Below are 25,192 nucleotides of genomic sequence, written 5' to 3' on the forward strand. Positions count from 1 at the left end.
CATCATATGTATATGATCGTTTCGCCTGAAAAGATAAACACTTTTTCAAAAATTTTCCATCAATACTCTTTTTGACGTTTTCCCTCACCTCGCCTCATTTTCCCCGGCCATTCCTCAGAAGCATAAAATACTAAATTTAGTTTCGCCTCTGGATTTTTTCTTCAAGTTGGTTGTTTGGCTTTTGACATGGCCAGATGGTTCCATCGAGAGCTGTGGGCCAAGGTCAATGTAAATTGTTCCCGTCAGATTGTTCAACGCAATTGTAAATAGTCTGTTATCGGAATAAATCAGCATTGTAATGCGCATTTATCGGTTTATGGATCTATAGGGCTGCCACCATCATAAGTAATTACAATATAATTAAAAGGAAATTATTGCTATTGTTCGGTATGTGATGGAAGGAAAACTATACTAATGTTCATGTGTTTTTATAAAAACGATATATAACATAGTTATGAATATTAATCAACTTAATTTACCTAGATCCATTATTTTGAATCTGGCTGTGCTATATCTGTGCTAGTTTCTTTCATTACGTTAATTCGTTTGTAAATATTTTCCTTAACTTTTTGCCAGGCTCTTGTCCTCTTGTTTATTTACCGATTTTCCATGTTTCACCCTCTCCTCGCCGTCTCCACGCCGTAAAAACGGCGAATTTTCCGGGTGAAATTGGAAGGCGTGAGCTGAACGCTCAATTTCATTTATTTTGTTGTCATTCATCGCACAGTGGGATATCTTGGCAATGAAATCTGTACGGGGAGGAGTGGAGTGCGGGCTGTTCTTGTATATCCATTGAGAAAATGATATAATTGCCACAGCGGGGAAACAAAAGCATCGCCCCACTGTCACCAATCAAAGAACGTGAGTTATTCTGCAGCTGACTATGGAGATTTGATCGTTGGACAATTTATATAGTGCTGAACTGACATGAGCTATTTGTAACAAAATTCAACTGAAGTTGTATAACTATTTGTAACATTTATTGTAGTTACTATAACTATGCAGATATAATATAATCACACTGTCGTGTTTAGTTAGTTACCCTTTCGTTTCTGTTTTCCTTGAGCTTTGAACGTATTTACATGCCACATCGAACTCTGACCTCATCAGTCGTCGCATTTCCTGGACTTTGGTATTTCCATTGACCCGCTGGCAAATTGCAATTCTTGAATAAACGGCGAGCGGACCATTAATCGCTTGCTATTTATTTTGTTCTTTTATGCCAAAGCGAAATCAAATTAACTCGCATTAAGTGCAGGCAGGCTAAGGCGTTTCCATTATGGCCAGTGGAAAAAGTGGCGAGAGTCTGATTTATGTAAATTGGCCAAGACGCTCGGCAGCAGCGGCAGCAGCAGGGCTTCTCCACAGTTTTACGGTAACTTTTCCCGCCGCGGATGACGTCATCGCAGATGAGAGAGCACAAACAATAACGACGACGAATTTATTGCATTTAATTTGCATGTAAATTTGTGGAGGGAACTGCGCTTTTGCCCAGATAAGTATGCAGCGGTTTATTTTTCTCTGTCTCAAAGTCGCGGTGAAGAATTGCCAGAAAAGGAGCAATTGTTAGAAAAAAGCTTGGCTCAAGGTATGCAAATAAATACCCTTTCTTTCGAATAAAGTTTTATGTTTGTGGCATAACAATTCCAAGGTTTTTAAGTACGCTTAAAAATTAAATGGAAAATATATATTATATACAAAATAGGTTATAACTGGCATGCTTTACGCTAGGGAATAATCCCTATAGTGGCCATTATAAATGGCAAACTAACCAGTCGCATTTATTAGGCAATTCTTCAAGGAAGTCTGGACTCTGGGGCTTGCCTTCAGCTTTTCCGACTTGTTTTTGCACAGCTTTCCCGGACTATTTGGCAGTGGGCGTGGCAAAGGGGTAGCAGAGCGGGGGAATGGCTATTTATTTGCCACTTCATTATAGCGCAAGGTGGCACAAGGACGACTAACTTCAAGTTGGTAACTGGCAGCTGTAACATTAATTTGAAATGCTGCGGACGGGCAGTGAAGTGTTTCCTTGTGGCAAGCGGGTATTTTGCATTAAGAATTTAAACGAAAATTTTTAAGCAGATTCCGATTGTCTCGGTCGCAGCTGGGAAAACCAAATGGGAAATATGGGCGAGAGATCTATAAAATGCAGAAAGCGGCTTAAGCCTCGATAAATATTCAAGTGCTGAATAATGGGGAAAATGGTAACCGAATAAATATGTAAATTGAAAGCTGAAAAATTCAGTGGCATCCAACGAAAGATCTCATAGCCAACATAAATGATCGATTGTCCCTAAATACTTGATTTTTATTGTTTAAATGATAGCGTTTATAAATTTATAGGAATTCCCGTTCAGCTTTCTTTTCGAAAACTGGCCCAGAACAGTAAATAATCCCATAAATATTTGTGAAAAAAATGATGCGTTTCCTTTTTTTTTTAAATTAAGGCGGTGAAAGTGAAAAAAAGGAGAAAGCTAATTAACAGGCAGGCAGAATATCGTTTTGAGCACGAGGCCTTTGGCTTTCGTATACTTAATAAGTTGAGCATACGCCACGTGGGCTGAAAAGGAAAAATATTAATAAATTAATTGTTGGCAGCTGAGCGAGGAAAAGGCAGCACACACCCATACATATAATCCTGGGCATCCTTTCGGAATCCTGTTTTACCGGTCTTGTCGCCTTTGTTCCAAGCCAACCACAAACCTGCCCATCACACTAAAAATAACAATTTCCGCTCTAATAAACATTTCCGCTTCGTGAAATTTAACATTTTACAATAAATTAAGTGAGAAGGAATAAACATAATAATATATATATACATACACCCATCTGAGTGCCTTTTGGGTGGCTTTCTTATCGATAAAATTACGCTCGTTTGCCTTTTGGAGCATTTAAAAATGATTTTCGGTATGCCAGGCTCTCAAAAATTAAGCTCAGCTTTTTTTACTCCGGTGATATTTAGTCGAAATTAAAATATTCTTTTACATTGTAACTTGAAATATAAGCACTGTAATTAAAGAGACAGATAATTTATTAACTTCTTTAACTTTTTAATGAATTAGTTTTAATAGGAGCACAGCTTATCATTGTTAACTAAGGCCACCAGATGAACAATTAATAAATTTAGCACCGCCATTCAAATGAAAAAGTCGTGGAAATCTCCCCGTTATTCAATTGGTTGGAAAAATCAATGGAAATTACCATTCCACCGCCCTGCAAGGCACGGTGAAAATTAACATTCAACTTTAAGTATTTTGTTTCCATTTCATTTGCTCGTGCTGCGTGTTGCTTCTTTTGGAATTTGAGATTTTAGATTTTCCGCAAATTTGTCACTTAATGTGGCCACGTGACTTTCAACTGAGGTGCGAAAAGGAGATCCGGTCGAGACTCGCAACTGTCACGTACTTGCTAAATTAAAAACGATTACTTATTCAAAAACAAAAAGTGGAGAACCAACTCCGGGCCCTCTGCACTTAATTTAAATCGTTATTGTTATTATTTCTATATAAAGTCGGTCCGCGGATTCGCCATCAGCCGCGGGCTCCTCCAGTGTTTTCAATTAAAAGGATATGCGCCCAGGATTTCTGTCGGGAACAAAACACAAAACACAAGGCACAAGAGCGCGGGGCTTCACTTGAGTTCCGCTGACAGAAAAATGAAATTCAAAAATAATACAACACGAAGAAGCCGGGAAAACCCAAGGCAAACTCCTTGTAACGCAAATGGACAAAAATGGAAAATGAAATGCAAAAGTTAACAAGGAAACACAAAGCGATTTCGGCATAATTCGGTGCAAAAGAAAATTAAGCCCTGCCAAAAAGATGGCAACAAAGTCAAAGACAAAGGAAAATAACCGCAGTTTTTAATTGTGTTGGCCCATGAAATTGCTTTTCTTTGATAATGTGACATATATATAAAGAAATGTAACTGGAAAAATAAATAAATACTTATTCAAATAACACTTATATGTGTGGTGTGAGCTAATCTAACACACGTTGATCTAAATGAATAGTAAATAATATTATGTAGAACTGCAAAACTAGCAAGAGAAACTTTCATTTATTATGTTATTATTGTTACGCTCATTTATCATTTCTTGCTAGTATTAAATTTTATGGGTGGAGAGAGGGTCTTCAACTGTGACGTCATTGCGAAGTAAATGAAAAGTTCTTTCGGCTGTATTACGTTTTTCCGCCTTGCCTGTAATAAAAATTGTGGTTTGTCATGCGATTTGGGTCTCCGCATTAAATTCGCCGGAGAGCAAAGGAAAACCTCAAATAACCTTAACCCTTTTACCCACTTGCTTAACCATTGCCCCTAATAATCAGCTACATTACTGATTACAATCTTAATCAAAGGCGAGATTTTAAGTGGAAGTTTCGGTAGTTTCGAAAACTTTTCACCGACTCTTGGGGTTCAAAGCAAATCTTTTAATTGTTAATTTAATTTGAGTGGAACTTTGTTTCGGCACAAGACCTTTAATGCGAAACGAGGTTTCTTGAGCAAAATGTTTTTTGTTTTTTAATTAAATGGGAAAATTCGATGTAAGCTAAGTAATTCAATTCTTTTATATGCAAGGCATTTTCTTAAACTACTATCTTAAGATTTAATTTGGTTTTTTTGTTTTTTAAGTATTGAAAATTGTATTTTCAATTCCATTTTCATACGAATACAATTTGTTTTGCGGTTATGGTGAATTGTTAAAACGATATCACTTTAATCGGCGCATAGTACACGCGTTTTATTTATTTATTATTGGCGTTCATTGGGCGAAATGAGCTTTTGTCGCCCGATTGAATCGAATGTCAATTTTGCGGTCGGAAAGGCTGTCATTAATTTTCAATTTCAACTTGTTACGTGTATGCAATTAAATGTTGACATTCGAGTGCATCATTTGTCAAGGCGCGGTGCCTTAACCCCCGCAAGCCAGCAAGCCACGAGTTTAGGGTTAATCGGTCGCCGACACGTTCGAATTTCATTTAGTTAATTCCGCAAAGGGTTAAAGTCCATATTTGGGGGTTGTTCATGTTTCAGCCCATGGAATAAAATGGGAAAGCTAACAACGAAACGTGACTGAAAATGTGGAATGTGGGGATATTTTCCCGGCTACTACTGACTTTTCCCGACTGCCATCGATTGTGAACTCATCCCCAGGTAGGAAAACACGCACAATGTCTGAATTCCAACTAAAAAGTGTTTTCGAAAAAAGCAAGTTGTGCTGTGTAAATAATTAAAGAGCTTTTCACTTATGTTGACTTTAATGTAGCCATCTTCCACTCAGCGCCTTGCTACTTGCTTATTCTTTTCATTTTCTTGATCTTTGGACAATTTAAAGATTTATGCCATTTTATCATCTGCTGAATTGTTGACATCCTGCCCAACTGGTACTTTGTTGATTTCTGCACAGGAGAATGCAAAATGAAACTGAATAATAATCCGGGGCAAATGGAATTGCCGGACGGGTAGAAAGAAGCGAAAACTTACGGAATAAGGGAATGGGAATATGGAAAAATTCGTGAATCGCTTTTGACAATTTAAAACTCGCAGGGGGGTTTCCTCTTCCTTTCGACGAAAGGGGTTGTATAACCAGATTGCGTATACGCAGCGTTTTCCACAAATAATAAATGCACAAATAAAGCAACAGGCCCGGCAAACCGAAGGCCAGACCACAGGATATGGCCACTGTTTGGGGGCCCCTCTAAAACTTCATACTATTCCCTTGATTTTCCACCCGGCTTTCCACCATTTCCTTGCATTTCCCCCGATGGCTCGTGGCTTTGTTTTGACCGCAACCTTCATTCAACTGCCGTATGCCACGTATGCCACCGACAGTTAATAGCCCCCCTTTCGTATAACAAGTAGGAGAATTATTATACATGAAATGGGTTTGGCGTGCGGAAATTATAAAGCGAAATATAAAGTATCCTTGCCAATTAGCCCCATTAAAATGCGCCATTAGAAATTATTTAAGTGCCCATCATCAAGAGTTGAATTATGCATTTGCCTCGCGTTCTGTAACTGATATTTTTTCTTGTCTTTTCAGGTAAGTTGTTTCAATACAATGGCCAACATAAATTTATAATGGTAATATATGAAACATGAAATATTAACATCTACAAAAATGAAAATCGAACTAGCAAAATTTATTACATTTATTTTTCAAGAATTTTAAAGGTTACTACTCAGGAGTTTTTCCCAGCAGGCAATCAATTAATGAGTATCCTTCGCGCTCCGCGAAATTAATTAATTTCCGTTGATACTCCCACCCACTCCACAAACATTCATTTCATTTGCGTTTTTCCCCCTCTATTCAAAGTAGCGGGGTGGGGGAAAACAATAAAATGGCCACAGAAAAGTGTAAATCATATAACATCAATTTTCATTAGATCGCTGACAGGCGGATGGGCATTTTTCGGGACTTTGGTGGCCATTTAGTTGATTTGACTACAGACAAAGGCATCGTAAATATGGAAATACACTGAACTCTAGTAAAAACTAAATAAGGCTATAGTTTAGGTTATTTTTTTCTATCAATAATTATTAATAATTACTGAACAAGTCGTAAAACTCAAAAAATATATTTATTATAATATATATACTTTATATATTTATATTATATAATTTAATATATTATATATTATATTGATTTATCTAATTTAATTTTACATTTAATTTGCTTCTATTGCCTCATTCCATTCAATTCAGTGGGTTTTTTGAAACGGTATGCAATAATTTAAAATACATTTCTTTAGCTCCTGTGAAAATATAATTATTGCAAGTCCCCATTTGGTATTTTACGCATTACCGCAGCCATTAATTTTGATAATTTCCCAAGACCACGACCCTGGGTTTTCTTTTTTCTGTTTTTTTTTTTTTTTCTAAATTTTTTTTTGTCTTGGGTGAGAGGCACAAGAAAATTAATTGCATACAAATAGGCGTCAGCAGTTGGGTTCTAGGTAAATAAATTAGTTTTAGGGGCTGTTGTGGAGATGCTTTTGAGGGGGAGCGAGGGGCTGCGACCATCAGGTGGGTGGTGGGTGGGTGGTTTTTCCGGCACACGCCGAAAAGCGACAGGCAAACAAGAACAAGTTAAAGCTTTAACGGATGCGACCGCATTGGTGGGAAAATGCGGCGAAAGCAGCTGGGAAATGGGCGGTGAATGTAAGTGAGTACGCACTTGGAAAATCCTCTCGGGCAGATGCGCCTGGGAAAATGTCATCAAGTGGCAAAGAGCGCGCCAAGATAAGCTAACTGAATATGCCATGAGGTGAAAGCTAAAGTAAGAAATGATATTGATTGACAGTGAAAACTCCGTATATGGGATATATAGAGCACTTTAAGTGGATAATTCATACGAAATAGAACACATTCTATCACATTCATTCTTCTATAAATGCTTACATTTTAACGGCTATTTTGGTCGCTCAATTTTCCGCGCTTGCCAATTAGCGGGCACTCTACTTGCGCAGGTTTTATGCAATTTCGCAGTTTCAGGAAAGTGCAACAAAGTTTTTCCATCACGCTTTAGAGCATTTCGAGTTCGTTAAACTTTGTTTTGAAGTTTGCGCCTGACTTTTGTGTCAATGTCGCCAATGCTGAGATTAAAGAGCAGCTGAACTGAGACATGAAAATGAAAATGAAACTGACACTGATACTGATTCAGATACAGATACTGAACGCTATGGAACGAAAGGAACGAAGATGGAAATGCCGGAATGTCTCCGTCATCGCTCGCCCCATTTTCCTCATTTATTTCATTTCATTCCATTTCAATTTCGCGCTCATTTCATGCATATGATTTTAATTTTAGCTAAACAGATGTATGTGTTCAAGGATATTGGCTGGGTTTTCCTTGGCCCTGCCCAGATTTTACCGCCCTTCCTTGGATTTTCTCGCACACTTTGCTTGGCTTGTAATTGAATTCGTTCTGTCGAGATGTGAAAATGGAATTGCCAGCCCGGCAAAATGACTGTATCTGCTCATATATCAGCCAGCTTATACACTGAGTGGGTTGTTAAAATTTTGAAATCAAAGCTTTGAAGTCCTTTCTATTATTACTTGCCATTATTTTCATATTGCCTATGGAAATAGTGGAAATAGTAGAAAGAATTATTATCAAAGAATTGATAAATTTGCTAGGGAACTTGCTTGCCTTTCTCGCTGTGCACGTCTATTTATCCGCCTGCGTGTGAGCGGACATATGGACTCCCAGTGACAGCTGTCAAGCGGCAGGTGGACCCGCTCGACCCGCTCCTCAACCCAAGAACCCGAGTCAACCAACGAAGTTGGAAGCCAACAAATCATAAATGCCATTGCAAGGAGCAACACAGATGGTGTGGTCAGGAGAAGGTCGGTGAAGTGGAGCGGGGAAGGTGGTGAAGTAAGAAAAGTGGCGAAAGGAGCAGCAAGGACATCGTGTTGTTGTGGCAAACTGTTGCACAAAATACCATTGCACACTTTTGCGGAGAGGTGTCCAATTCCGGCGGAATGTCGGAATCCGGACAATTCGCAAGTCCAAAGTAGCGGGGCAAAATATAATTACCCAAAACGAAGTAGTGACAGTTTTTGGGTGGTTTTTCATAATAGTACATCTACAAAGTACATATACTTACGAACAAGCAGTTCTTGCTAAGGATTTCCCTTTCCTTATTTCTGCCAGTGTCCTTTTGTGATGGAAACAGGACAACATCTTGAGAGCCGTTCCCCTAGTTGAGCAGCTAGCAGGATAATCAAGCTTAGCCAGGAGCGGGAAGAATTTACGACTGTTGACAATGTGTACGAAAGTTGCGTCACTTTTTACAGCTGCCCAGAAATGAAACGACGTGTGAAAGTTACGGACAGGGGGGATGGGGTCGCGTGCTTACACGGGGAGTGGGATTCTGAGGCATCCGGAGCTCCGGGACCCGCACTAAATTTATGCAGACTGCTTGGGAATTTACAACTATTTTTATGAAGCCAAGCGGGTGTCCTTGGACAGAACTCGAACAACTTTACGACAGCAACACGCCCGAATATCCTGAAAGGATAACTAGAACAGGAGCCCACACATGTACAGCACACATATAGAACTTGAAAACGAGCTGGAACTATTGGTTTTCGACCCAAAAAGGATTAGGAAATTGATTTCGAAATCAATCAATGCAGCATAAGCAGGAAATATTTCGCCAGCTGGCAATTTTATTAAAACTTTTATACCAATTGGCTCCAATTCGTTTTCGTTCGAAGAAAACCGAACAATTTAAGTAAGTTCAAATGCAGAAAAAGTTAAACTATATATTTATTTAAATAGCACACAAAACAATTGTTTGTAACACTCGAGAGCAACTTGCAAATCGCCTCAGTCACTTGTTTATATAATTTTCTGAATTCATTTATTTAATTTCTCCTGCCCTGTTAAATTTCATCATATTTTCCCTGATTTTCGCTTCGTATTCGCCATAAAAGCGATTGGATTGCCCATAAAAAATATACCACATCGGCAAATAAAAACCAGTACTGGAATATGGTTTTCTGGCATAAAAAGTGGTTTAAGAAGCTCTCGGCCACTTGCAAACTGCCCTCTGCCAATCCCCGAAAAATTTGTACACATTTAGACACGCATGCAATTGGCAAATTCGCCAGTTCGTCAAATTAAGCCATTTGTATGCCCGGCCAGACTCTTACTCCATTTTTTGTTTCCCACACATTTCAACAGGCTTTCCAAAACACGAGAAACCTTGCACTCAAAGAAAATCTCTATGTTGTTCATCTCTCAGCTCTAATTTGAGTTTGATATTATTTCCCAGTGTAATGCTTGTTCTTATTTTGATAACCAGGCCATTTGTGGCAGCCTCTGGGTGACAAGATCCAGCCACATTATGATGAGGCCAAGTCGGAGTCGAAACATGTCACCATTTACCTCGTAAGGATGGGCAATCTGTGGGCCAAAGCAGCTCGAACATTACCCCTTTATTATTATGCTGAGAAAAATGTTATATGCTTTTTAATGATCTAAAGATTTTGGCCATCAGTGGAATTAGAAGTATCATTTGTTTGGGAAATGTGAAAATAAATATGGAAAACTTTCTGCAGCGCCCGTGGTCAAATTTTTTCTAATCGAAGAGTGCATTTCAAGTGCTTCAACTTGAATAATGATGATGCATCCATCCACTCAGAAATGTAGCAATCCAGCTGCGGTAGTCTCGGTTACTTTGGAAAATCCCTAAAAAGCAGCTCAAAGCCGCTTTAATTGTGTTTCATGGGCCATGAGGGTTGGGCAAAAGGCCATTAATTTCGACCCAAAAACATGGCCATAGAAACATGGCCAGAAGAGAGCAGTTCGCATCAACTCGATCTATTAATAGAGGGTGAAAGGGGTGAGGCTTGGGTTATTGATTTTCAGTCAGCCACAAACAAATGTGGTTTACCTGGGTAAAAAACAAAAAAAAAAAGAAAAGGAAAAAAAAAACAAAGGAACGGAACGGAAAGAGATGGAAAATGTTTGCCTCGTGTGTGGGTTTGCGCACTAAAATAGACCAATGGCAAGGAGAAAATATGTGGGCGGGGGCAGGTGTTAATTTTAAATTATTGACCAAAATGCCGGGCTTACCTTCTCAATTAAGAAACCGTTAAAAGGTAAATCCATCAAACAACAAACGCATGGCAATGCATTTAATTGCACATTAAGTGACATTAAATAATTAAAACTAAATAATGCACGGAGCGCCGACTAAAGATATGCAAACACGTTAATTATACATTCAGGGTCGGCTTGCCAACATAACGGAGTCCTTGGGGCTCGCCTAATAGATTAATTCAATAATAATTATGATAGTTAGCTGGCGCAGATTTTAATAGGAGTGACACGCTAACTACATACTGGTTATATGTATAATATTACCCATTAATCCGCGGTCTTGTCTGCGCAATTGCGTGCATTAAAATGTTCCAAAAAGTATATACGCGTACATGTAATCACTTTGTTTGCGGTGCGGTGTGTTTGTTGTTGTTGAAGGTCCAACTAACCCATGACCCCGTGCCACGCTTACCTGTCAACGCATTGAGTGCATGGCATTCTGACCCCAAGACGGAAAATTGCCGGAAAAGCGGGAGGGTAAAGAATTGACGTGTTGGCAAATAATGGTAATGAGTTAGTATTTTATTGCTAAGAAACGGGGAGCACTCAGAATTGAAACGGCCAAAATATAGATAATTCCATTTTGCCTTTCAGCTGTAAATTGCTTTGAAATTTGGGATCAGTGGCAAAGGGTTGTTTAAAATATACCATAAATTTCATAGGTACACCTGCTGCTGACTCATTCCGTAAAATCCTTGCTAAGTCCCCCTAATTCTTCGTATCCCCGGATACGAATTCTCTTAAATGTGGCAGAGATTAGCCGGGGCTAAATCCACTGATGATGAACAGTTGTAAATGTCGCAATCGCTGTCAAATTGCTGGGGAAACCGAAAGATTGATGATGTTGACTGAGAGAAGGGCGTGTGATAAAGGGAATAATTAGCCCAGCTGAAAGTTATTCAACCTCTTTTTCCCCGGAATTCGGGACATGCCGTAGTCGTCCTATTGAATTGAAGCCAAGTCGGCGGGGATAGCCTGGAAAAGTGATCCTTATTGTATTGGAGCCGGCTTTTTGGGTCTTGCATTTGATTGATGCATAGATGAGGCGCGGTGCTAATTGATTGATTGATTGACATCGATTGAAATGCCAGCATAATGGGAGTCACCTTACCAGGAATTTCGAAATTCGGCGACAAATATCCCGGGCGAGAATGAAAATCTCAGTGGGTGTCGTCTCTGGCCGAAAGACGAAAGGTTATAGAGACACAAACACACACTGAGTGGCACAATTAGGACGCAATTCAAACAGCCGGCAGACATGTCAAAAGTTCCTTTATTGGTTTAGCACATTGAGGAAATGGCAAAGGCAATGCCAGCAAAATAACATAACAAAACAGGACACGAAAAAAAATGGAAGGAAATCCTGGCAAAAAAACAAAACTAGAACTGAACTGAAGTTGAGTTGTATTCAAAGATGGGTCAAGTAGACAATTTGAGAAATCGTTAATAAATCTACATCTAGTTTACAGATGCAGATATGTAGATAGCTATTTCACAATACTGAAAACATTATTAACATTCCATTGCAGGGTATTGAAAATTTGCCAAAACCAAAGGAGGTCAGAGGAAATTTCTCTATCCATCTCCAATCCTCCACTTCCGTTTCCCCTCCCACTTTGCCCCTCTATATCCGCCTGTCTGTCTATCTGTCTATTTGTCTGTCTGCGTGTCTTTTGCCTGTCTGCGTTGGCATGTACACAACATGCGGGCTTTGAATATGCACCGAGAGAAATTGCCCAACATTTCCACTTTGAGATTTATATTGTGCATTTGACGGTCGCCAAATAGAATAACAAAATCGCTTGGATATAAGTGGAAATAGTTTTCTTCAAGCAATATACCTCGTTTATTTGAGCGCTTGATTGTTAACTAGTATATTTTCCGAGTGAAGGGATGCCGATGTCGTGTCCGCCTGTCTGTTTTCTGTCTTGGCCAGCACGCAGAGCCTTGACCACACCTACGACCTGACCACGCCCACCACAAACGCCGCCCTTAAGGTTGGCAAAAAGTAGAAGGACGAACCCAGAAAAACCGAAAGAAAAACAACATTCTGCTAACTGATTAAATTTATGCGCCCTTTGCATACGAATTCGGAAGGCAAGCCAGAGAAAAAACCAAATTAGCCAAAGCAATTTGGCCAGAAGTACGAGGGAAGTGGGAGAAGCTAAACTAATTGTTTCTCGCAGGACCTTTTCTTAGGAGACTTTAAGCAGCCTCAAGTGAAACTAAGTTGAGGCAACTGAACAACAGTAGCATTGCCAATAAAAATGGTCTTGAACTTGACTTACTTGAGTTAATTAGGCCAGAATAACGTTAAATAAGTGAATAAGTGAACAAGTGAATACTTATTCGAACATTAGAACATTATCGTTTTGAAACCCAAGCAATGTTCATAATATTTGAACATCTCCTGGAATTTTGACAAAGAAAGAACTGCTAAGTATTCAGTTGACTTTCGTATTATCCGTCCCAGCCACACACTTGTTGATTTAAGTCCCCCCTTTTATACTTTTTTTCCCCCACTAAGACACTTGTCTCTCTCGTCAGCTCTCAAATTTAAGCTTCACAGCTGACAGCCATTGTGAAAAGAAAAAAGAGAAGAAATCTGTTGAGCTGAAGAACATAGAATTACCCAACATATCCACGGAGCTTATAGTATGTTCAAATTTCTCGTGGGCACGCTGATGGCTTCAAGTATTTGCAAAATAATAAGCAGTAAGCTGAATTTCGGAAGAATTGGGCGCTGGTACAATAACAATAATAAGAGAGCAGAAAACCACGAGAAAAGCATAAAAAGTACGGAATAACCGACATGAACAAACAAGGAGTAATTGTATGCCCGTCTCTTTCCACGCCCACATAGCCGTCTCTTTCTTCTGGGTGGTTTATGGGCGAAACACATTTATTCGTATTATTCGTGTGCATGTGCGTACGTACGTACGTATAATATACATGAGTCACGTCGAGCATATCAACATCAATGGTCACAAAGCGCATCATATCAATATACATAAGTACAGGTTGTCCTCGGGGAAACGGACAGGCTGGGATGTACATAAAATGAAGCAATGCAATAAATAACTTCGGTCTAACTTTATTTGAGATTATGCCAGCAATTTAAGGCACTAATGTTTTTGACGACTCCAAATCAGGGGAAATTTTGAAGTTATCGCAGAAGTTTTTACACTGCAGTTGCCTTTTGGCAACCACTGTCTCGCTTTTGTCTCCACTTTTGTCTCTTTCTAACGCTCCTTTATTTGTCAGAAGACGAATGTCACCATCACGCATATTTCTCGTTTCTTTTTCTTACTCCCGCTTTTTGCGCCTCCCTGTCGTTTCGATGAAGAAATGAAGGAGCAACAATGTTTCTCATACTCACACACATTCCATTTCCAAGGATATGTGTGCATATGTGTACGCATTATAAAGAACTGAGAGACTTGAGAACAATATAGGTGGTTCCTAAATGTATGCGACACATAGTATCGCCGTATTGCTTTCAAGATGATAAACTTACCAAGCGAATTGTCCATTCAAAGGGAGATCGCCAGAAACTCGACTATCAGGTACCTGTTACTCGGATGGTGGGTGCGACCGCTGGGTCATAACCACTTTTTATGCGCTCGAATCGCTGATGGGTTTCGGTGGTCGAGGTCTCCGATTCGGATTGGCAATGGGATACAATGAGTACTGCAAACGGAAAGGGACTCGGAATGAGGCAGCTTGATGGCTTTTGGTTTTGCCTTTTGCTTGCGTGGTCCTTCAACTTGCTGCTTTTTTATTGCAGCCCGTGCGACGAGCGGGGGCATGAGTTCCTTTCTGGGCGTAACTTCAACCCTTCACCCTTGGAGCAACAACAATAGCAATCAAGCTAACCGATTCAGTGCACTCGAGTGGTGCCGTTAAATGAAAGTCTTGCCCCTTTCTTCCGAATTCTGCTGCTGCCAGACCAGACCACAAATAAATTGAAAGTGCTTTTGAATATTTTTCATGCAATTATCATAGCCGGGAATATATTAAATTGCCGATCCGAGGATCAACGGAGAGTGTTGGAAAAAAAAAAGTTGAAAGTCCTGTCTAGGCCGGAATAAGTGGATTCCCAATCGGCTTCCAGTCTAACCCCTGTTGCGCCTGCGGGCGGCGCGACGCCTCCTGCGAGCGGCTTTCCTCCTCCTGGCGGCAGCCTTCTTCTTGGAGGAGCTGCTGGAGCTGGAGGACGAGCTGCTGGAACTGGTGGACGAATCGCTGCTGCTGCTGCTGGCCTCGGTGGTGTCCGAGGAGGAGGAGGAGGAGGAGGACGAGGTGGTCGAAGTGCTACTGCCCGCAACGGTGGTGGACTCGGTGCTGGTTTCCGTGGTACTGCCCGTGCCCGAAGTGCTGTACAGGGCACAGATCAGTACGACTGCGAATAGCAGCCAGTGGAGCTTCATATTGAGTCAGAGTTAATCGAAAGACTGGATGGTCTAGTCCAGGCTCCGTTTACCCTATTTATAGGTGCCAATGGGCCTCTCTGCGTCATTGAGGCCTAACAATGTTAACAAAACAACATACGTTAGAGCGAATTCGGATTTTGTTGTTTGTTTTTTATTTGGTGACACTCGCTCTTTAACAGCTATTTGCACAAATGCCGACTATTTGCCCGGCCAAAAGACGCAATTATATTAGGCAAGCATGCGCCAACTAATTTTGTTCTGCGGGGAATCTTCATTCAACGATTTCGCAGCCATATTCATTGATCAAATTTCATTGTGACTTAAAACAAAGGGGTGTTGTCAAACAAAGAGGCCAATTTACGCGGCATTGAATGTGAACTTTGTTTGAAATTAAACAATAATTTATTAGAAGAATGAAACGTTTCGAGGTGCCAGCACATATGTTTTAAAGTACTTTTTGAAGACTAAATATTTGTCTTTAAATATTTAAATACACAAACAACCCCCTGATCAAGTTAACGGAGTTCCAATTGAAACCAATCAATATATAGTCTCGAAATCGTTCTTAAATCTATCGACAGAACGCTAACCAACAAATTATTTCACTTAAGCTGATGAAAAAAATGAGACTAATTCAACTTTATGTGAACAATTCAGTAAGCTTGCCATTTTTATCCAGATTTATAAAATACTCTGAAGTAAACAATTAAATATTTAGCTACAGTTCTTAGCAGCTTCGTTCGCTTGTTTGTTTTCTGTGCAAATGTATGCGCTTGTAGTAATTGTTCCTTCCAAAAACGGAAACTGAAATGAAAATATGAGTGAAATAGGAAAATGACACGGGATATTCCAACTGCAACTTTAACTTGAACGATAACGAGCTGTGGTTGCTGGGGCTGCTGAGGCTGCTGGCTTTCCATCAATTAGAATCAATCAATCAACGTGCATAATTAAACTGCTCATTAGGCCCAAAGTAACGCCGGCAATCCACAGGCGGTCTCAGATTCCACAGACGGCTCGAAACCCAAGTGAAATGGCCACGGCACCGCCTGGATAAATCAAACTAACTCCCACTTCCAAGCCCACACCATATCGGTCCACGTGTCGCATTTTCCTGCCCATGCAAGTTGGTTTTCATCCTCGTATTTGCGTATTTAATTGGCCCAAACAAACGCGCACACACTACAGAGGGAAACTTCTGGCTTGCAATGCAGCTGTCTGTCAGTATTTTGCGAATTTGTTTGGCAAATTACGTCGGCAATAATTTTCGCAAATATTAAAAATAATTCTTAACTAAATAAAAACACGATTGATGTCTCATTACTATTTAAGTGAAACTTACCAATTGTAGGGTAGGGTATTTATTCGATTCAAGTCCCCGACTTTGCCTTGGATCTTTGTTCATTAATTCAGTGGGCGCAGGACATTTTGCCCATTTTGGGGGGCAGCTCAACGATGTCCCATTGCCCCATTCCATCATTCCCATATCGACCTTTATGTCACGGCGGTGCGTCCGCAGCAAGTCAGTGTTTTTATTGTGATCCATTGTGAGGGACTTGCCAGCAAAATTAATGGCATTCGCTTGTTGGTTGTTTTCTTTTTATTGTATTTTTTTCGTTTTTTTTTTTGGCAAGAGTAACAGGAACTGGATTTGCTCGAATCAATCAATAAAATAACTCGACACGAGTTTGCGGAGTAACTTTGTATGCAGCATGAATACACATAAAAAATCGCAGATACATCATACCAACCTTACAGGTTTGTGTTATTTTGTATTGTATACTTTAATTATGGTCAGCATATCAACACAAACATAATTTATAGCTACCTATGTGTATCGTTGTATATATAAATTTGACCGATAAAACATTCAATTCTTCACAGTACTAAACTACTGTATTCGGTCTATTGTAACGAATTTGTGTATATTGCCCCTGGGTATTGGAAGTCGCATATCAAGACCCAAGACCCAAACACACACACACGCACATACACGCGGTTGAGAGGGCAAAGGTCGGTGGGGAATTTCGAGAATGTGGCAAAAGGATACGCAGGACGTGGGCCATCGATGCTCCAATGCGTATGGCTGCATCCCCGGAGCAGATCTCGAATTATTTGCCATCAAAACGCTATTGATTTATTAATGCCGGTCATCATTCGACAAGTCGAGGAAGTTTCCCCGAGTGGAAAGGCCCTCCCGCATCATACACATTAATTTTGCAACTGTCTCAATAAAAATCAATAACAAATATACGTATATTCTGCTTTATGGCTCAATCGGGCGGACTGTGTAGCAAAAAAGCTCGTTTGCTGGCAAAAAATGATTGAGGACTTGTCTTTCGATTTGTTGAAATTGCAGAATGTGTTCTCTTGATTTAAGCTAGCGTTTTATCATTTTGTTGGCCCAAAAATTGTTGTGTTGATTTTAGATTTTCCCATATACTTCATGTGTTGGAGTCGGCTGAAGATTATGTGGATTTTGAAGTTTCTCGGTTTTTTACAATGGCTGGAAAAACTGTGCGTTTATTCTTGCATATCCAAAGGGCCTCTTTTTTAAGTTAGTCCGTAAACTATGCATTAATTAAATTAAATGACAATAATTAATTGCGGAATGGCAACCCACAAGAGTTTTACTCGAGTGGAGTTTTATCTGCCTGTTTGCTCAGTGGTCTTCGTGCTCCAAATATTCTGGGCACCACCTGACGCCTCTTTTGTTATGGAATTTCGTGGCTGTTGTTTTCGGTTTTTTCTCTTAATGTTTTTCCTCACACATACATACATATGTACACACATACACATGTGCGGTATCTATGGCAACAGCTTTTCGAATTTCCCCTTCAGTTTTTTGGGCTGAAAAGTTTTTGCTTACGAGTATTTTGCCGCTTGCAAAATTTTCCTTTTGGGACTTTTGCGGGTTTCCTCGAGTTCGGTTTTGTGCTAATGGATTTCAATGGAAACGCAACTTTTGAGGCCCAGAAAAGCCTTGTCGAATAAATGTTTAATGTTCGTCTGCATTTTAATCAACTTATTAAAAAGGATTTCAGATTTCGCATTGACATTCAGATGATCATGAATAAAATACTTTTCCTGAAAAGTATATAAAATTAATAGCTGAATCGCTAAAGATGTTAAAAAATATACAAGAACTTACACAATTATGCGCATCATATTTTTATTTATAAAGTACAGGCATTCCAAATGTTTAAACAATTCTGCAAAACAACTAGTTGCCAAATTTTGTTTGGCCAATAGCTGCTTCTTTGTCTGCGGTGACACCATTTGACTGAAGAGCAAAAATCCAGGTGCGAAATTTACTATAAAAGCTGGCTTTAGATCTTAAAGACAGCATCAGTAGCAAGGCATCCAGCATTTGCTCACAATGAAGATCACCCTGGTACTCGTACTCCTCGCCACCTTCCTCGGCTGTGTGATGATCCACCAGTCGGAGGCGACCTCCACCACCACGACCACCTCCGCCACGGCGACCACCACTACTTCCGCCTCGGCCACCACTGCTTCCTCCTCGGACACCACCACTACTTCCTCCTCGGACACCACCACAACAGCCTCACCTTCAAGCTCCAAAAAAAAGGAGACTGTCACGCACTATAAGCGGAAGGTCAAGAAGCCAAAGAAGGTCAGGAAAATCAAGAGGAGGAGGGGTCTCAGGAGCCGCAATGGTCGCAGCAGCAGAAACCGCAGATCCGATGAATGAAAGATCCAGGACCAATAGGAAATTCACGCCACTCTCGATGCTCAACCCAATGACAACCATAGCACTAAAATTTGCATAGTTTATAGGAGTAGCAATATTGTTCGTTTATAAGGCAAATATATAAATCAATGAAATAGTATTTATCATGTTGAATTTCTAAATTTTTGCAAATCAGTTTGAAATGTGTTTTGGTTGACAGATCAAGCTCAAATTGGCTGAATGTAATGTTTATAGTAGTCGAAAAACTTTGTGTTTTACGAACACGTTAATTATATATATTAAATTTAGTACAATTACGGCTGAACATAATTGCATTTTCAAATTTCTTGGAATTGTATGATTTATCGCTCATATATCATTTAGGTTAGTAACTTTTTCACTTATAAAATGAAAGATTCAATTAACACTCTTCCCGCAAAAGTGTGCTACAAAAAAAATGTCCGAGAGCTCCGTTTTTGTGCTGTTTCAGTCTCTTGAACAAACAAAAATAGAGATCAACGTAATTTGTTTACCTTAGATTTAATAGCATTCATGTTTAGACTTTGCAAATATCCAAATGCAAAAATTTGCCAAGCTCTTGCGGAGCATAAAAATTGCTACGTTTTCGAGGTCAACAAATGAATACTATATTTTGGACCATTGCAAATGGGTTTTCTGTCAATTGTTTAAATATTTGAATATTTTTGCTTGATTATATTTAAATGCAAAAATGTATGCAAACTTTCTCTTTCTCTTGTTCAAAGATGCTTTGTCTTTGTGGTGTGGTATAAATTTAGCTGGTTTGAAAACTTATTTTCGATAATAACCCAGTCTAAGACCACTTTGGTCTTTCCCACAAGGCTGTTTAAATAAAAATAGTCTGATGATAGGATAATGTTTTTGCCAAACAATCGTTTGATTAATATTTACCCTTTAAATCTATTAATTAATATTTACCCTTTAAATCTATTGATTAATATTTACCCTTTAAATATGCTTTCAATTTGGTTACTTAGCTAGAGATTTTTTAATTTGATCGCACAGATAAATGCAACCCAAACTATTCGCAGAATTAATATTCCACATACACAACGCTTTATTCAAGACTTTTTAACAAACAAAAAATATAAACAAAAAGGAAACACTAGCATACTTTCAATACTGAAAGTAGTCATGCTTCTGGAAGTCGGTGAAGGAGTCGATGTAGTCCTCGGGATGATAGTCAATGCTTTGGTAAACAACATCAGGCTCCGTAAAGTCCTCGACCTTATAAAAAATTTTGCAGACGAGCAGCCAGGGCAGGACTATCAGCAGCAGTTTCCATTCCATTATCTCTCGCCCAAAATAACAGCGGTTTCAGCGATGACCGACGAAGTACTAATTAAGGGGAAGCTAAAGTGGATAAAGCTTCCGTATAGCCATATAGCTATATAGCCACACAGCCAGGATGTGGGTCAGTTTGTGCAGCTGGCGTCTGTCCCTGTGCGAGCTCAAATATGTGACTAACCCACTTTCATCCGCACAGTCAGCCAGGTGAAATACTTTCAGGCGGGGGAGAAAAATCGAAAATGGGGGAAAGCAAGTGGCCTTTTTGGAGGAAACCGTAGCTTATGGCCAAGTCGAAATGCGAATTTAAACGCTAATTGACATAGAAGTGCGTCGGGGAATGTAAAGCTTAACGGAATGTTAACCAAAATTGCCATAAAGAAAATATTTAAGCGGGAAATACAGTTAGGCAAGTGGATATATATGCATATACATTAAATACTCTACTAAGTATTGTTGCCAAGTAAAATGATTGGTACTAGTTATTTAAGATATTTAAAATTTTAATACATAATAATTTCCCTTGTAGTAACTGATTCCTAATTCGCTGTTTTCCCAATTCTTTCTTTACAGATCTCGGCTTGATAGAAAAAAAATGTTTTCGCGCAACAGATAGCTCCCAACCGAAGTGGGAATGATGCGATTGGCGCGATTTACGCAGGGTTTCTCGTTTAACAAGAATGCGACCAAGGTGGTGGGGGAATGGGATTTAAAACAGCCGCTTATATGCTCCTTTTCAATTTAGTTTGGGTCTAGCTATGAAATATACAATAACAAAATCAAGAAAGAACTTTCCGCTTGATTTAGGAATTGTATATTTTGTGACTAAACCACTCTTAAATATGGTAGAAAAAAGAGAAATTTATTGATATAGAATTTGGTTTCCCTGCATTTTCAGCATCGCGGCAGTGGCAGTAGCAACGGAACCGGAAACGGAAGCGGGACCGGAAACGGCCAGGGATTAGGTGGCAGCTGCAGTGCCAACGGCCTGGCAGCCAGTGGCGGCGTTGGAGGGGGCGGTGGGAGTGGCAGCGCCGGCGGTGGGTGTGGCAGCGGGAGTGGCAGTGGGAGTGGCAAGCGGAAATCAAAGGCAAGAACAAAGTGCTTCGGTGGCACAGTGTTTCGGTGTTGCCTCCCTTGTCGCGGGGGCGGCTCCGCAGCCCCCGCCACAAGTCCGCCCCAAACACCAGCCCAGACGCCGGACGAGCTCAAGGTCATTCCGGAGGATAGTAAGCTGGAAAAGTCCGCGGAGCAAAAGCGCGATTTACAGGAGCGGAACAACAAGGAGGACGATCTGCTGAACCGCACCGGATCCGGATCTGAGCTGGATCTATACGGCGGCGCCGGCGGCGGTACGAAGAAGCATTCGCTGGCAGACACCATCGATACATCGGTGACCACCCCGATCTCCCTAAAGACCCTGATCAACGACGTCGACGAGGAGCTGGACCAGCAGCTGAGTGCGGCGGATATAGCAGCCGCCAGTTTGGCCAGCGGTCTGGTTGCCCGCCGAGCGGAACCAGAAACACTGAGCGACGCCAGTGTCTCACCCACCGCGGTGGTGCAGCAGCAGCTGCAGCAACCACTCTTGCAATCACAACCACATTTTGTGCCCAGCAGCGGCAACATCCTCAGCCAGGTCACCCTGTACAGCGGCAGCAATCCCTCTACAGAAAATCCCTGCCAGAGTGCAGTGCAGAATCAAGGCCAAAACTCCACTCCCAATCCCAATCAGAATCCAAACTCAAATCCGAACCAGAATCAACAGCGTTGCAGTTGCCAGCCGCAGACTTCCCCGTTGCCGCATATCAAAGAGGAGGAGGAGTCCGATCAGGCCAACTTTAAGCACCAGTCGAGCCTGAAGGAGCATCAGCCTCTCCCGCCACCGATCACCATAGCCACTGGCTACTGCGGCAGCTGCGAGAGCGTTCATCACTCATCCGCAACCTCGTCTTCGGCGGGCACAGTGCCCACTGGGGGTCAGCAAACTCAGGAGTACACTGCAGGTGGGTCGGTTGCATCCAAGATAAGATTCGTGATTAATGTACATCTTCTTATTGCCAATAGGTACCTCTTCGACGCCCTCGCCGCGCATCAAGCTAAAGTTCCGCAAGCCGCACAAGTCCTGCTGGTCGCGAATCGTCCTTGCGCCCATTGGATCGGCGGGTGGCTCCTCATCGGCCACCACTGTCATCGGCAGCAACTCGAACGAGACCTTGGCCTCGAGCAGCACCACCGGCGGCACCGCCACCACCACCCAGAACAGCAGCAGCGTCAGCGTTGCCGCGCACCACCGGCTGACCTCGTCGTCGGCCTCCGCCCTCGCCACCTCGCACCCCAGCAACTCGCAGCTGCTGCCCACCAGCAAGATGCAGGCGGAGCAGGGGTCCATCGGCGACCTGCAGAAGTACCACAGTCGGTACCTCAAGAATCGCCGCCATACTCTGGCCAACGTTCGGTGAGTTCTGATACTAAATGATGTCCCCAATTGGACCCGTTTTCATGTCTACAACGGTAGATAATGACACAGGTTTTATCTGTATGGAGATTTTTAGACAAGTTTCAATGGAAAATTCCATTTAAAATCTAATTTTTGGCTAGTTTTTCTTTTCAAATTTTCCGACTATGAATGATCAGTATTTTTGGCATAAAGTTCATAAAAATTGACCAAATATGGAATGTCATATCTCGGCTGATTCGTAATTAAATTTCCAAACTTTTGGCATTCAAATTTAAAAATTTTAATTTTTTCCAATTTTTTGCAAATTTTGTTAATGTTACCCCTTACAAAAATGCGAAAATTTGGTCAAAAAATTAATTTTACAAAATCCGTTAGAAAGTGATAGGGATGGTTAGTATTGGTAATAAGGAGTCTAAAATGGTAATCCTTTTTGCTTTGTGACCATTTTTAGTCAAGTTATGCCTAAAAACCCAGCCTGAATATTGAATTTATTGCCAAGAATTTCTTTCCTTAAAAAAAATTCAAAAATTTTTCGAAAAATCAGGATTTTTTGGGGTAAACAAAATAGTGCGTAAAGGATATTTTATAATTTTCGATATTATCTTCTTAGCAATATAATTTGATTAAATTGCACCTTAAGAACTCGCGTATTATCTGAATTTTACGTGTACATTTAATGCATTCTCGTGCTTGTCATTCAATGTCATTTGAATGAAATAGTAATAGAAATAAAAGCTAGAAAGCCTTTCAACTACCACGCATTTAATATACTCCCAGCCCTTTGAAGCTCCTAATCAGCGGAATTTAAATACAATGGAAACTTTTCGAACGGGGGAATACAAAACAGTCGGCCTTCAAGTGGGTCGACAGCAAAGTGAATTAGAGCGAAAGCCGCAACGAAAAATAAATTTTGGCGAGCTTGGAGAGCGGAGCCCGACTAATTACTTCACTGTTTCGCAATGTTTGTACAACTGTTTGCCTAAATTAACGTATCAAACCCCCGACGTGACCCATGCGTCACATAAACCGACTAGTGGCAACCAATTTTAAGCGGACCAACTTAAAAGTTAGGCCAATGAAGTCGGCCAATTAGCGACTTACAATGAAATCAATTTGCAGTTAGTCAACTTAATCGAATTAGAAAAGTTAAAGTGACAGAAACTTTGAGTCACCGCAGGAAGTTGGCCAACGGAGAAAAGCTGTTGATTTTCATTTTGCCCGGACCAAAGTGTGCGTGCGTGTGTGTGTCTCTGTGTGTGTGTGTGTGTTTGTGTCAGTTGGGCCTGAATAACTTATATTGCCTGGATAATTGAGTAGATTGTGGACGGTTTGAAAGCTCTAGCCTGAAAGCCAGCCATCGATAAGTCATCGACACCTGTTGAGATTTTGACAGGCATTTTGCTCCACACCAACGCACACCACACCACAACACACCACTACACACACTACACACATTGTTGTAAAAATATTGTTGCCTAGTTTGCAGCACATTCTGTGTGCATTGTGTCCATAATATTTTGTGATTTCAAATTGAAGCTCGTCGATGGGCACCTTTTGTTCTCGTTTACAGTGTAACACATATTTGTTTTGCTTTTTATGTCTGCTTTTGTTGAAAAGTGCTTGTATTGTTGCACTCCAAATGTATCTCTTTAATGTGAGAGCATAGTCTTTAAGCAGTCATCAGAATTTTTTGCCTCAAAATTTTCGTGTTTACCCACACGAATTGGTCATGCAGATTGCATTTGTTAATTTCAACCGAATGGGGTTTCTTCGCCATTCTTACCAACCGCTTTTTTTTAGCATCACCGAATCAGACCGATGCACCAATCAATTATTGAATCATGAAAAAAAAATATTTATTATGCATATAGTCCTCATGTTGTTGTTGTGTCAACCATTTGGGCTCTAACCACGCCTCCTGGCATTGTTGTTCCTGCGCCTGTTGTTGTTGTTGGATGCCTTCTTTCTGTTGTTGTTGTTGGACGCCCTCTTTCTGCGATTGTTGTTGCTGCTGGCCCTCTTCCTGTTGTTGTTGGCCTTCTTCCTGTTGTTGTTGCTAGCTCTCTTCTTGTTGTTGTTAGCCTTCTTCCTATTGGCCCGCCTTTCTACGACGGGAGCTGTAGTGGGTGTATAGTAATACGAATCGGATCCAGAATCACTGTCATCGGAGGAACCATCGTCCACATCGGAGCTACTGCCAGAAGCATCATCTGAGGATCCCGAACTGTCCGAGGCACTGGACTCCGTGGTTGAGGTTGCTGTGGATCGGGATGCGGTTGCATCCTCATCGGAATCGGCGGCCGAGTCCAAGTCGGCATCCGAGTCCGTATCGGCACTCACCACCAGGGTTACGAAAAGCCCGAGGCACACGAAGAGCAACATTAACTTTGTCAACTTCATTTCGACACTATATTCTATCTGACTCTGAGGGATCCGATAATGCCATGTCGCCATTTATAGTAGAAGCTCCAAACCACGTTTTATTTACCCAAGCGAAGGCCAAAATGAAGTCAAACATAAAATCTCTCGGAACAAATAACGTTGAAAACAATAGAGCTGGTGATTGGTCTCCCCGATGACGGCAATTGGATTGAAAAATGTGAATCTACAACTCGAATCAGTCAAAAAAAAATAAAAATAAAAACAAAACCACGATCAATATG

At 40.8% G+C, this 25,192-nt stretch overlaps 5 protein-coding genes across 7 annotated transcripts in view; 2 read left to right on the top strand and 3 right to left on the bottom strand.

Moving 5' to 3' along the window:
* Positions 1 to 14,597: 14,597 nt before the first annotated feature.
* LOC6616224 (osteocalcin 2) lies at positions 14,598 to 15,069 on the bottom strand. Its single transcript, XM_002040553.2, has one exon. The coding sequence runs from the start codon at positions 15,043 to 15,045 to the stop codon at positions 14,731 to 14,733; it is 315 nt and encodes a 104-aa protein (XP_002040589.1). The 5' UTR covers positions 15,046 to 15,069; the 3' UTR covers positions 14,598 to 14,730.
* Positions 15,070 to 18,410: 3,341 nt separating this feature from the next.
* Positions 18,411 to 18,871, top strand: LOC6616225 (protein new-glue 2). The gene has a single exon (XM_002040554.2). It carries the CDS (start codon positions 18,428 to 18,430, stop codon positions 18,761 to 18,763), a length of 336 nt encoding a protein of 111 aa, XP_002040590.1. The 5' UTR covers positions 18,411 to 18,427; the 3' UTR covers positions 18,764 to 18,871.
* A 943-nt stretch (positions 18,872 to 19,814) lies between these two features.
* LOC6616226 (protein new-glue 4) lies at positions 19,815 to 20,125 on the bottom strand. The gene has a single exon (XM_002040555.2). It carries the CDS (start codon positions 20,069 to 20,071, stop codon positions 19,898 to 19,900), a length of 174 nt encoding a protein of 57 aa, XP_002040591.1. The 5' UTR covers positions 20,072 to 20,125; the 3' UTR covers positions 19,815 to 19,897.
* Positions 20,126 to 20,687: 562 nt separating this feature from the next.
* The window catches only part of LOC6616227 (cAMP-specific 3',5'-cyclic phosphodiesterase), a 92,952-nt gene continuing 88,447 nt past the window's right edge, over positions 20,688 to 25,192 (top strand). For all 3 annotated transcript variants that reach the window (XM_002040556.2, XM_032726715.1, XM_032726716.1), the window contains exons 1-3: positions 20,688 to 20,759; positions 20,967 to 22,074; positions 22,136 to 22,526. In XM_002040556.2, coding sequence (XP_002040592.2) covers positions 20,703 to 20,759; positions 20,967 to 22,074; positions 22,136 to 22,526 — 1,556 coding nt within the window. In that variant the 5' untranslated portion in view covers positions 20,688 to 20,702. The remainder of the gene's footprint in view (positions 20,760 to 20,966; positions 22,075 to 22,135; positions 22,527 to 25,192) is intronic.
* On the bottom strand, positions 24,361 to 24,961 carry LOC6616228 (pre-intermoult gene 1 protein). The gene has a single exon (XM_032726727.1). The coding sequence runs from the start codon at positions 24,927 to 24,929 to the stop codon at positions 24,435 to 24,437; it is 495 nt and encodes a 164-aa protein (XP_032582618.1). The 5' UTR covers positions 24,930 to 24,961; the 3' UTR covers positions 24,361 to 24,434.

Source organism: Drosophila sechellia, chromosome X (genome assembly GCF_004382195.2).
Source record: "Drosophila sechellia strain sech25 chromosome X, ASM438219v1, whole genome shotgun sequence".
NCBI lineage: Eukaryota > Metazoa > Arthropoda > Insecta > Diptera > Drosophilidae > Drosophila > Drosophila sechellia.

Excerpts from the sequence above, each read along its gene's own strand:
- LOC6616224 (XM_002040553.2), bottom strand. The coding sequence starts at position 15,045 with ATGAAGCTCCACTGGCTGCTATTCGCAGTCGTACTGATCTGTGCCCTG.
- LOC6616225 (XM_002040554.2), top strand. The coding sequence starts at position 18,428 with ATGAAGATCACCCTGGTACTCGTACTCCTCGCCACCTTCCTCGGCTGT.
- LOC6616226 (XM_002040555.2), bottom strand. The coding sequence starts at position 20,071 with ATGGAATGGAAACTGCTGCTGATAGTCCTGCCCTGGCTGCTCGTCTGC.
- LOC6616228 (XM_032726727.1), bottom strand. The coding sequence starts at position 24,929 with ATGAAGTTGACAAAGTTAATGTTGCTCTTCGTGTGCCTCGGGCTTTTC.